Source organism: Orbicella franksi, chromosome 9, assembly GCF_964199315.1.
Source record: "Orbicella franksi chromosome 9, jaOrbFran1.1, whole genome shotgun sequence".
Taxonomy (NCBI): Eukaryota; Metazoa; Cnidaria; class Anthozoa; order Scleractinia; family Merulinidae; genus Orbicella; species Orbicella franksi.
In genome coordinates, this window is record NC_138153.1 from 27,917,582 (window position 1) to 27,930,939 (window position 13,358).

Sequence of the window (13,358 nt, forward strand, 5' to 3'; positions counted from 1 at the left end):
GAAAGTTTTTATGTAGTATGTTTTCATTTCAACATTCCACCATTTTTCTCATATCCTGATATAGACAAGTTGATTGCCCAGTACATGTTTCTGATTTACCACATTTGGAAGATTGGAAATGCTAACCTATTAGGTAATAGGCCATTTCCCAGTTACCTTGCGCATCGGTTTCAAAATGAGTCCTTGTGCAAAACCTTTCATAAATAAATGAGTTTGACTTGCATGAAAATGAACCTGTAGGTGGAACACAATTTCATACAAATAGTTTCACAAGACTTGTTTTGACATATAGGAAAAAAGGAAACTTGGATATCACCTTTTCAACAACTGGTCAAATAAAGAGACAAACAATTCACGAAGTACCCTTTGTTTAATATGGCCACAATGGATTGCAACACCAATGAAAATGGCATTGCTTAGCACACAAAAGTCACATTTCTCTAATACAAACTGACAGCAAAAAGCTGGTACTAACTGTGGACACATGCAGATGTGTGATGCGTCAGTCTGTCAGGACCTGATATAAACTGCACTAAGGTACTACAACAATATTACCTAATTTGCCAACTACACAGCAAGAGCAGGCTATGTAAATTATTGGCATCCTGAACACTAATTTCACACCTTTTGGTTACAATGGATGTAATATTTACTTTGGTTAATATACAAGCAATAAAATTATATAAACCAAATGCAAACTGCTTGAACTAAGGAACATGGATGTAAAACACAGATCCTTGTTAAATTTTGTTACTAAGTTTAAAACCGCAAAATACTAACAATACAAGAGATACATTTTTATGCGTCACGTTACATCTAGAATATTTGTTCACTGCTTCGCTTAAATACATGTATAACACTGTCTGTAATCTTTCCCAAAACTTATAGAGACAAGGTCTGCTAACAATAAATTATTCCCTACACAACAACACAAATTAGTAGGCAATACATTTCCTTCGTTGAGTACTTAAAATAACAAAGCTTTTAAAAATGCACTTTTAGTTATATGAACAAGACTTAACAAAATAACATTTAGAGTGACTGGAGAACGAGTACAACTGACTTCTTCCTGACTTAAATTGATGCAAAAATGTACAAGTTACAGGCTTCAAGCTTGCCTGAAATTAGTCTGGAAGAAATATATTCATCTGATGAACACTGAGCTCAAAATCTTAAACCTCTTTTATATGCTACATGGCACCTTCAAGACATTGACATCAATCAACTGTAAGGACAATCGACTGAAAGAAATATAAATACATGGGATGAAGGTTTCTAGAACCTTGCAGGCATTTCAAAGGTGCTCAAGTAGGAACATCGTAACATTACATTACAAGCAAGTCGTAGCATTGTTATTTTTTTGTTAGCCACTGAAAGACAAAAAGAAGGGTGAATTTGATTTGCAATAATTCAGCTTATACATGTACAATCATACAATCAACTCTCTCTAAGATGGACACTGCTGGGGCAGCCTCAACTGTCCATCTTGGAGAGGTGTCTGTCTTGAGTCAAGGTAACATACTCAACAGCCAGAAAGTCTCAGATAGCCAAGCTGAACCTATAACCTTATGTGAATTTTGCTTCCCCAAATCATAATTTGCTGAACAATCAGCACTTACATTTCCGTTTTGAATTATTTCTCAGTAAAAAAAAAGCACGAGTTCAAGTGCTCAAGTTGTAACACAAGAGGGAACTGAAAAGTTGACAAGTTACCAGTAATAGTGTTCAAACTAACCCATATTTCTTTGATTAAGGACTGCCCAAGAGGGCAATTTGTGGTTTTAACATGCATGGGTGCCTTACTCTCCATTTCCAATTTCAAGTCAGGTGGTTTGTGAGTTACTGTGCACTGCTCAATTGAGACTGGGCACCTTAATGAAGGAAATACAGTGCATGACTGTATATCCTAGATTATGGATATTTAAGTTCAAATGTAGAAGAAGAATGTTAGAAAATGTTAGAAGGTCATACCGAGTATAGTGAACCAAATGTTATCAAAATAAAAATGATGATAAAAACAAGCCTTAAATTCAACAAAAACATATTATCCAAAAGTGATGTGCGACACTCCACCGGGTGGGGCGTGAACTTTGACAGATGTATGAGATGGTTCTTCAGAGCTTCCCTGGCCAGCGATTATATCACTTCCTTTCCTTGGAGGTGGTTTAGACTGTTCTGTAGGTTCCTTAAAAAGCGACGACTTTTGACGTGCTTCCTGGTGAGGGTTAACCACATGGGGCTTCCGTGGTTCAGGCTCAAATGGCTTTTGCACTGGAGCAGGTGGACTTGACTCACCAAAGACACTAGAGGCTTGTCGTCTTTGCTGACTTTCTTTGAGGTGTGCTGGAGTTGTTTCTGTTGCTGGTGCTTCTGTAGTTCCAAAGACATTAGATTTGTTGCGAGCAGCTTGGCAACGGTTGACTTCCTTCTTTGGAGCAGCTGGCTCAGGGGCTGCATCATTTCCAAACAAATTGATTGAAGTTTTTCCCCCAGGAGGTGCCATTACTCTGTTTTCAAATGAAAGAAAACTGGTTTTAATCAAAATACTCACATTAGATGATTGTAAAGAGCAGTATTGAGTACAAAAGTGGATCTTTGCTTAGCTTGCCGATGATGTATTCCAACCCATACCAATGAAAGAGCTTTTTCCTTATTCTGGCTGCCTAAGGGAATGCTTGCCAGCATACCCAAACAATTCTGAAAAATGTTCACTGATTTTTTCACAGAACTCTAGTTCATTTATTGATTCACAGCTTTCATTGGGTGCTAAAATTATATTTTTTGGCAAACTTCATTACTTTCAAACTGGTTTAAAGTGAAAATATACCAAGTGTTCAGAAAAAAGAAGAGTTTTTGGTTTGTAAAGTCCTAGTGTTGCCATGTTTGACCACATGCATTTGCCACTCCAGCAGAACTCAATTAACTCTATGGCTTTCAAAATAAATATTCTGATGCTGTGTAAGGACTCAAATATATCTGTCTTCTTAATGTTTTTGTTTTGTCCTTTCCTACTATTCTGAGAATATCTTACCCCAGAAGATGATTTTAAATTTTGTATCACTAATAAGATAATTATAACTTGCTGAGGTTTAAATACTAAAAAATCAATCATTTTGGTTAAAATGGAAATTTTACTGTGGTTAACTTTCTCCTGTACAGTACAAAATGAATTCAATCAAGTTCACAAGGCTGGGCAGTGAGGGATATGAACAAGGAAAATTTAGCAGTTAATTTCTTGCTTACAATGGAGGCTTAAATACCACAAAACCCATATTTTTTTAGAAGTAAAATAAATGACATTGAACATAAGGAAACACCATTCCAGCAAAACACCTGTCATGCAACACCTTATGAAGACAAAACATCATGGCGGTCCACGAATGAAAGTAGAAAAGTTTCTGTGAAAAGAAACCAGCTGACAAAAACTTATACTCTGCAGATACCAGGGATTAAGTCTAAACTAATCTTTTAATTTACAAGTGGTCTAGTGCCTAATACCATGTCACACGTTACTAGCTCAGGGGTTCAATAATTTTTGGCTCAAGAGGGTAGTTTAGAAAAACAGGTGGGTAGTTTCTTTGAAGACCTGGAGGGCCTTCCAAACTAGGGGGGTCTGGGGGCATCCTCCCCCAGGAAGTTTTGAAATTCTAGACTCCTGCAGATGCATTTTCCTGCGCTTTGAGACCTATTTTTTTATGTTGTTTTGTTATTCCTAGAAGTCAATCAATTAGAAAGACAAGGTTGATAACGTGTGGTATTCTAATTCTTCGTATGCAAATCAATTCAGGAACGATACATCATATTTCACCATGAAAAGAAGCATAATATTAAAGTTTAGACACCAAAACGTGTCCCTTTCAATATACTCAACTAACCTTGCAAAGAATCATTCTCCTTCGACCTCTTTTGTTTTGATGCTGGAGCGAAATATGCTTATAACGATCGCATTTTGGCAGCCATTATTATTCATGCTTAGTCCCAGTTTCCTCTTGATTTCAGCTGACGTGCCTGGCACATTTTTTTCACTTCATATTGAAGCGATTGTTCTTGCGTGTTAGGTTACACTTTTCATCTTTTGGTGTCCAAAAGGCTGGGTTAGCACTAGAAAGTTGTTTCTTGTGCCTTTCTTTTTCTTTACCTATAACATAAGACTTATTTTCCCAAATTTCTCAAAGAGACTCCTTAGCTGCGAGGAAATTATCTGGTCTTAGTTATTTGTGTACGGGTACCCAGGATGGCTACAAGCAGGTAGTCTGCTCATTACAAAAGGGTAAATCTACCCGCTACCCGGCTATTATTGAAACCCCTGCTAGCCTAGTCGAATAAATATATTTTTTTGTAGTTGGAGGCTTTCATGATGATACAAATTTTCATTGGTCTTGTTATCATCCAGATTTTTCAGTTGCCAGGATCCGTTTTCTTTTGACAGTGATGAAATCAAAACTGAAAAAAACAAAGTTGCTTCTTTATTAATAATGAACAGTGTGCAAGTGTCATGAGTTGTTTGAATTTGGCAGCCCAGTCCTTCTCAAATTGCACCAACTGCCATGCATAGAAGGTGACTTCTCTATGACAGCTAAAATCGCATGTAAGGCTATGAGTGCACTCTCTAATATGGAGTTTTGGATAGAAGAAATAACCATGTAACAACTTAACAGATTGGAAAACGATCACAATAAAAGATAATACTTTTTGGAAAGTCCTAGCTAAAGATATTATAATTAAACTTAACAGCTATAAGGTTTTTTTGACACATGGATGTTGCATAATTATCTTATCTTGTTTTACACTTAACATGTCATGTTTTAACAGAGTCAGAAGCACTGTCCTTGAACATGTAAATTGTAAACGTGAAGTACTTTCAAGGACATTTTGTACTTTTAATAATAGTGAATGGTAAAACAAATTGGAAATAACAATAAAACTACATAAAAATGTAATCTATATTTATCATCTGAAACAAAAACAGAACAAGAAACATTCCAAAGATGTTTTTAGTACTGAAATGTTGGAAAATTATTGACATCAATCACTATGCCCGTCAGTGGATAGTTTTTATCCCTGATGAAAAACAAAGGCTATTTTATAGCTACATGCACCAATATTTAAAGGAACTTTCTCTCCTATCAATCTCGGAGTACTGTAAGGCAAAATATCTTCCATCAGAAATAAATGCGACATATCTTGTATGTTAATTACTTTTCTGCAGTATCTAGTTAATTAGGAGACTGTAAATTACATGTCAACCCTAACACACAATATCAACTTTGATATTGATAAACGTACTCAAGAAGCACTTTCCCACCAAAAACACAAATCAAGGAACAATATTTTGACTTCCTGAGATCAACATGGTGAAGAGGTGATATTTCAAGACCAACCACCAAGACGTCACAATGATTTTGAACAAACATCTTAACAACAATAATAATTATAACTATTAAACAGCAATCTGCTATTTAACAGCAATAACATTTCTGGTAATAAATAAGCATTGCTGTATATTGCAAGAGCGCAGATTTCACAGCCAAGACGTTCTTGACAAAAAATGGAATATATATATGCAAAGTTTGCTGAATAAATTAATATTATTTATCTTTGTTGTAATTCAAGTGTTAGCTTTAAATAGGGGAGATGAACTTGAGATTTTTAAAGGTTCTTTCAAAAGTTTCAGTAAGTTGAAGTAAATGAAAATTTTTCTTTTCAAAATAGTCGTTTGTGTTGTACTTACTACAGTTTGTACGTGGCAACAACAAAATATCATTGCCTCATATCATCTTTTGCATAACAAGTAGACCATTTTCTCTTGTGCAACATGAAGAGACAATGAATTTAAATTTGCTTGCTTCAAAAGAAAACAGACAATAGGTAGCATAGTTTACGTGACTGAAATCTTTAAACACACAGGCCAATTAATTGTACTTCAATCTGAAAATAAACTTCAAAGCTTAATTAAATTTACTGCTAAACCTATAAAGCTTATTTGCAAACTGAGAAAAATATAACCTTCAATAAACGGTTAAGACACTTTGTGAAACCGTTTTCTAGGAAAGAAAACGTCATCTTCTATTCAAATTCAAATTTTTTCCAGTTAGTTAGACATTTGGCTTTGCGGATTCACAGCCTTTTGTGAGCTTGAATTGAGGTATTTAAATATTTAGCCATCGATTTTATAAGCTTGTAAGATTAATATAAAATCTAGAACATAATTTTGAGGCTCTAGAAATATCAAAACAGATATAAAAACACTGACTTCATCCAGCGTGATGCCAGGCAGGGAGGCAAGTGTCAAATGTTAATAATTTATGGCTTCGTGGATCGGCCCTATTATGAATGCGCGCCGCGTACAAGCTCTGCTTCGTAAAGCAGTAATCGCTTTATTTCAAAGTACGAAAAGTTGAACATGATATCGAGATAAAATCGCTTTTGAACGACCGTGAAATGCGGTAAAATGTTTACGTCTGAGAATTCGACGAATTCATGTTCTAGTTTTAACACAAAGCGATCTATTGATGGTTTCATTATGAACGAACAGCGTGTACGCAAAACAGAGAAGAAAAAAACCCGCGGAAAGGTTGTTCGCATCACTTATCACAACACGACCATCACGAAAACTAGAAGTTGGATGTAAACTTTAAATACATTTTCTGTGATTCACCCAACTTGAAAAATGCCATCTTCCTAGGACTGCAAAGCGACAATGGGCAAACTGTTAGGTTTAACTTTCATGAAAGTTTATGATTACGGTGAAACCGAGCCAGAAATACTGGAACAGGCATAGCATTAAGTAAACATGGTTTGACGGCAAGATTCCGTCAAACCAATAGTGAAAAGTTTAACAATGATTTTAAAAAACAAGGAAGGCTCGCTTAAATCTTTTAAACAGACAGAAGACAATACGCAAAGGTCAAAACAAATGAGAAGGACACGCTTCGTTTTCAAACTACATACGAAGGTCTGCTTCGCGAAACGCGCGTAGAAAAGATAAATACAACTTACTTTGTCGATATGTGGCTTCCGTCCGTAAGACCGACCTGGTTTTCGCAACTAGTCATGGTTTCTTTGGCCAAAATACTGAGCTTTTGACGCTCTCCAGTGAACCGTTTGAAAACTCCCTCGTAAATTCGACTGCACTTCGGCCGGCGATACAAAATTTATGACAGGAAGTAACGATAATCAAAACATCGAGTTTCCCGGATGAAAGCAAACCAGCTCAAAAACTTTCAAATAGACGTCGTTCCCTCCGCTTCTCTGATTGGTCCGTTTCGTTTATTGCCGCGATGTCATTGGTCGTTCGGAAAAGATTGACTTTCAAGCCACCGCATGGTCGCAAGACGTCGTCTTTCGGCGGGATTTTCCATTGTCGAGTGTTGTACTTTTTCTTTTCTTTTCTGACTTTCGTACGTTGCACCTTTTCGCTGCTTAGACGGGGATCTTAAGCCTTGAACATGGGAGCTGAGTGTGGTTTTCAAACGAAGCAACAGCTAAACGAGTGTATTTTGCGTTGCCCGTGGTCGGAGTTTCCACTTCCTCTTGTTCACAGAGCTTGTAGGGACGGTGATCTTCTCAGTTTGACCTACTTGACTGTTCAGGGAGACAAACTTGCAGTTTTTCGATCCATTAACGCCCAGGACCAGTTCTTAATGTGGACACCTGCACACTGGGCAGCCTACTTTGGAAAGGTTAGGATAATTTCTGGGTAAAGCAATGGAAATTTTGTTACTGGAGATGATTTGACTTGTGCGAAAGTCAATTGGTTTCTTTTCTATTTCCTTGAAGATTCTTACATAGTTCTTTACTTTCTAGGCCTAGCCATATTATTTATTTTCATATCTGTATTTATTCTTTTACTTTAGCCATATTATTTCTTTCCATATCTGCATTTAGTCTTTTACTTTAGTTAAAAGCGCTACGACCGGCCGGCCGGTTACTTTGGAGCAACTTTTATATCCGTGGTAAATATAAGCTCTTGAAACTCACAGAAAACTCCATCTGGTAGGTTCGTTCCAACAACAAGGCTATAATTTGTTACCTATATTCTTGAAAACTAAATAGAGATATTGAAATATAGTGTGACCTTCAAAATATCGTGCGAAGCGACACTTCAAGAAGGCACTCGCGTGAATTTATTTTTGTTTTCGTGACTTGGTCTAGTCCGATATTCGCGCATGATCTCTGTTCCTCCAACTGTGGCCGATGTTTTTAAAGATCACATGAGTTTCCAAGCGATAGACATAAGATAACAATCCACCGAATGGTTTTTCTTTTACTTTTGGCCTTGAAATTTGTCTGCAATATTGTTGTTGTCTATACACTATTTTCGATGTAATGCCGTGATGCCCGGCGTATAAATGGTATCCGATTAATTTCGGTTGCTATCAACAAGTCGAAGTGACGCTCAAAAATTTCTCACTGTGTTTTGGTTAGAGACGCGGGTTCTTGAACACCTTCGCTTGTACACACGTTTCAAAGTTGCCAAAGATCAAACCCAGTAAATTTGCTCATTTTTTGCATTTGTTTACTGGTTTACTGCAAATATCATCCAACCTTTTCAGAATAACTCTAAATCACAATGATATATTATTGTCTGGGTGAAGCAGTAGCGGTGTATATTTTGAAGAAACATGTAAATATCAATATAATTCTATAAGATGCTGGTTTATATTTTTTCCGGGTGTAGTTCAATGTGCAATAATATTACAGACTAATACAGCGCAAATCAGAAAAGCTTTGAACAATAGATATGCTTATGGGAATGCTAGCGAAAAAAAAACCCAGTCAGATGTAAAGTGATAATTATCCTTATGGAAATAATAGTAATGCTATTATTAACTGAAGTTTTATCTAAATCTATATGAGTCTTTTTTTCATCTACATGAATTTCTTTAATAATACTGCATTACTGGCTGAAGTTTCATCGATATCCACATGAGTTTTTTGTGATAACCATAATAATCAACTCTCGTTACCAAGGACTTGATTATTTGGGACATAATTCACATAAAAAAAGTGCATTTAGTCTGAACAGCGAAAAGAGATTTTATTTATTGCCATAACGTTTGTCCCTTTCCTTCATCTTCAGATATTCTTTTGCTACTTCTGTGGATTTTTGTATATTTTCCAATCGGAATATTGGCAAACATCGAGATTTTCTGTAGAATTTTTGTAGTAGAAATGTGATGGAAACGGAAAAAACCTTGGTAACTTTTTATGCAACTTGGCTTGACAGGTGACAAATAACCCAGGCTGTAGCTATGAGACCACTCTTGAACGGTGGTAAAAGGATCTGCAGCTCATGAAATAAAGATTGAGACCTCAGTGTAAAATAATCTTGTACTTTGAAGTGTTTTTCTAGTCTGTTGCCACAGAATTAACATGTTAAAGTTTAATCTAATTTTCATTCCTTTTGGAATTCTCACAGTGAAACATTTTACATTGTGGAATACTGAATGATTTATTTTTCACATCCTTTTACTGTTCCTAAGCCTGTCAACATGTTTTTCATTGTTCTAAGTCAAGGGAGAATTAGATGAGTACATTGGATAATAATATTTATGGTACTTGCTTACTGGTGCTGAGAAACGTTTTTTAGTTTGTCAGTTTCCAACAAAGTGATTCCCTTTGCAAAGGGTGGTCTGATTATGGCCAACCTGTAACATGGCACTAAGTTGAGAATTAAACTTGTTTTCTAGATTGATTGTGTGAAGCGCCTGGTAGAGTGTGGCTTGAACATCGATGTACCTGAAGGGAGGTTTGAACAGTCTGCAACACATCTTGCAGCTTTTGCAGGCCATGTCAATGTTCTCCAATGGTTACTTGAGAATGGTGCTTTTCCACAGAAAGTAGTAAGTATATTTATGTCAGTGATGACATTGTATTTGTTTAGACTGTTTACTCATCACCCATTAGAAATAGAGCACTAGTGACACTGTGACACGAAAAGGCTTCATGAGGTCAAATCTCCTAGAAAAAAACAATAATGGTTGCAATCCAATTTAAGTGTCAGTGGGAAACACATGAAAAGGGTTTGCTAGAGACCATCTGAAAGGCAATTTGATGTCAGTGAATAATTATTATATAGTCTGCTTGAGAAACAAGGTTTCTTTTACAAGACTTCTTTTTGGTTGATAGGTAATTGAACTCCTAATTTCACTATTATTATTCATTTACTATGTAAGTGTATCCATTTGATCCTTTAGGACAACCTTGGAGAAACGCCAGCACATAAAGCAGCCCGAAGTGGTAACACCCAGTGTTTGAAGTTACTGCAGGCATTTGGAACTCCTCTAAGGTAATAAAAAACAATTATACAGTTAATCCTCTCTGTAGTAATCACTTTGGTGATAGACTTAGGTGGCCACTGAAGACTGCTTAGATTGCTTTAGGGAGATTGTTTGACAGAGTGAAATCACTGAGGTGTACATTCAGCAGTAGGCCATACTTATATTCTTGGTATTGGACAGGAACTAGCTCACAACAGAGGCTAATGCGGGGAGTCTATTCAAATGGAAATGACTTTTGTCTCTTTTTAATGATTATATTTCCCTGCATAAGCCTCCATTGTAAACTACAACGGGTGACAAAAGTAGTTGAGAAACTTTTAGGAAACAACGCTTCTCGAAATTTGGCGCCAAAACTATTGGTTTTCGTTGTCTTACGGTCTTTGTTTGTTCCAGGCTTTCTCTGACTTACATGTACTGGAAGAAAGAAACACTTGAAAAATTGAAATGTGGAAATTGGCATCCAAATTTCGATTTCCATTTTCCGTGAAAATTGAAAATTGGTATCAAATTTCAATTTTCGTTTTCTTGTAGATTGAAAATTGAAATTTGATGTTTAATTTTCAATTTTTGTTTTCTTGGAAATTGAAAATTGTAAATCAAAGTCTAAATTTCGTTTTTCTAAATTGTAGAAAAACGGTTGGCACTCAAGTACACGCATTATCAAGTCCAGTAGACTACACATCTGACCACTTCTGGGGAGGGGAGTTGGGGAAAAAATTTTGTGCAGGATACTTTTAGTTGCAAACAAGTAATTACAGTCAATTTGTTTTCAACCTTTTTTCAGCACATTTAACATGTACCACCAAACCCCCTGTGACCTTGCTTCATCTCTTGGATATGAACAATGTGTTCAGTTCCTGAGAAGTCACAGCTGTGCCACAGGTAATTGGTTTATCAAATGTATTTACTGTCTTAGCAATCAGACAACTTTGATTGAATTGATTAGAAGAGTGATTTTTTTAAATGTCTCCAGTTTTAATGCTAAGTTCTTTCTTAAATGTACTTGCAGTTTCTAGTCAGAGAAAAAGTAAAAGATTGCTCGATGATGGAGGTTACACAGACCAAGTAAAGAGGCCAAGAAATGGTTAGTTTATTCTGGAACTGCTTTAACCCCAATACTGAAATATCACTGCATCAAACGTCTTCTTGAGAAACTGTTTTTTTTTTTCTCCTTTTCAATGGAAGGAATTTGTTAGCTGTAAATATTTAGAAACTGAGCAATAGGAGCATAGTATTGGTTTTAGGCACAAGGCTATAAAGTGTTAAAGTCATCCTGCGGGAATATATTCAGATGGCAAAAGTCTTCAGTTGCTTTAACATTTTCAATTGGATGCGTTTGACAAAGATTTGGTGATACATGCCAGAAGAGAACATTCAGTGGCTCAAAAAGGATCTAAATGTTTAAGCTGTCTACTATTGATGAAAGAGATCACGTATACTAAAGGCATCCACTGCAAGAGTCGATCAATAACCACAATCGATACCCTCGATTGGCATCTTGATCCGTACCGATCGACATTCTGATCGATACTCTATCAGAACTTGATCAACACTTGATCAAGAGTCAGTCGATAGTCGCCTGAGTGTCGACCGACTCATGTGCATCGATCGAAAATTCCTTGACTGTCCACTGACTGTCAACCAAGATGTTGATGGAGTATGGATCTAGTGTCAACCGGTGTCAATCAAGTGTCAATGGAGGGTATCGATTGAGGGTATCTATCAACACTCAACTGCAGATGCCTTTTGTACACATGATCCAATGCATGCTGTACAGCTCTTGAAAACAATAGAACCCTTGCTATGATGTAAACTAATATAATAATAACAGCCATGCAAAAAAGCATAATGGTCAAGACTGGGTCTCAAGACACTTTTAAATGAATAGATTTTCTGGATTAGAAATATTTTCATGATGAATGTCTTTGGTTACACTATTTACCTATGAAATCCAAAATGAACTATTACATGTAGATACATGCAAGAATTAAGACCATCAGATCTACTTTGTAAATTTCAAGTGTAAGACTATCTCATGACACAAATTTGGAGTCACTTCATAATCTATTAAACTGAGAGTAGATTTTCAAGTATGGTTAGTGACTATGTTTAAATATGTCCAAATGAGAGGTGACTAAATGTTGTTTATGTTTTCATAGGTCTGGTTCAGTATTTAGATCATGTGGAGATACTTGGTCCAAATGCTGTAAGTCACGATTTGTACCTTTCAAGTGGCATGAATCAACAGACTGATTCAAATTGTACAAGTGATGAAGGTGTTCAAAACGGGTACAACAGTTGTCCCCCCTCTTTGAAGAATAACGATGTTGACATGCACTGTGATGATGTTCAAGAAACAACCAACCACACTAAATCTAGCAATCACTACCTAAACCAGCCTGTTAGATGTTTGAGTCTCTGTGGACACTTGCAGTAACACCACACAAAGATGGGGTTCACTGAAAGCTTTGTATATTTGTTCAGCTGTAAATAATTCTTTGTCTTTTTATCCTACTATGTAAGCTTACATCTACTAAACAAGCTCTTCTCTGTACAATATAATGTGCATGTACCTTATCGCAATATTTGTGTGGTTAATGATACTACTTTTGTCAAAACACCTTTGCTACTCCTGATGTCAAAACACCTTTGCTACTCCTGATGACTTTTTCTTTCAATCGTACCTATAACTGTTACAAGATTCTCGATCATGATTGGTTCTCTGCACAGCTATTTTTCACATAATTGGTGTGCAATCATGTGGGTGTCCAATTACAGGTGTCAAATTTTGACATTTTCTAATTAGGTACCTTTGCCATTCGCAGACAATTTTGTGAGCTTCAATGGCTTCCTTCTTAATGTTCCGTGCAGTTTTTACAACTTATGGAAAACACTACTGACTTTTTTGCATAACAGAATTTCTCAAAGTCCTTTTTTAATCTCTAGATTTGTTATTGATACAATTAATTAGTAATTGGACCTTGTGTCACACAATTCCGGGAGAAATCATGCTCTAATTTCAAATTGACCTTGTGCTGCACGTTCCTTCAATTTTGAAATTGCTTGCCCAATTAC

The 13,358-nt window shown here is 36.2% G+C and overlaps 2 protein-coding genes across 2 annotated transcripts; one reads left to right on the forward strand and one right to left on the reverse strand.

Annotated features, from left to right (window-relative positions):
- Positions 1 to 1,573: 1,573 nt before the first annotated feature.
- On the reverse strand, positions 1,574 to 7,128 carry LOC145498435 (uncharacterized). The gene is made up of 2 exons (XM_081478367.1): positions 7,000 to 7,128; positions 1,574 to 2,507 (listed from the first exon to the last, which is right to left on the reverse strand). Exons 1-2 carry the CDS (start codon positions 7,053 to 7,055, stop codon positions 2,045 to 2,047), a joined length of 519 nt encoding a protein of 172 aa, XP_081334493.1. The 5' UTR covers positions 7,056 to 7,128; the 3' UTR covers positions 1,574 to 2,044.
- A 320-nt stretch (positions 7,129 to 7,448) lies between these two features.
- LOC145498434 (uncharacterized) lies at positions 7,449 to 13,341 on the forward strand. Its single transcript, XM_081478366.1, has 6 exons — positions 7,449 to 7,682; positions 9,693 to 9,845; positions 10,200 to 10,291; positions 11,068 to 11,165; positions 11,293 to 11,367; positions 12,443 to 13,341. The coding sequence occupies exons 1-6, from the start codon at positions 7,449 to 7,451 to the stop codon at positions 12,718 to 12,720; spliced, it is 930 nt and encodes a 309-aa protein (XP_081334492.1). The 3' UTR covers positions 12,721 to 13,341.
- Positions 13,342 to 13,358: the final 17 nt, after the last annotated feature.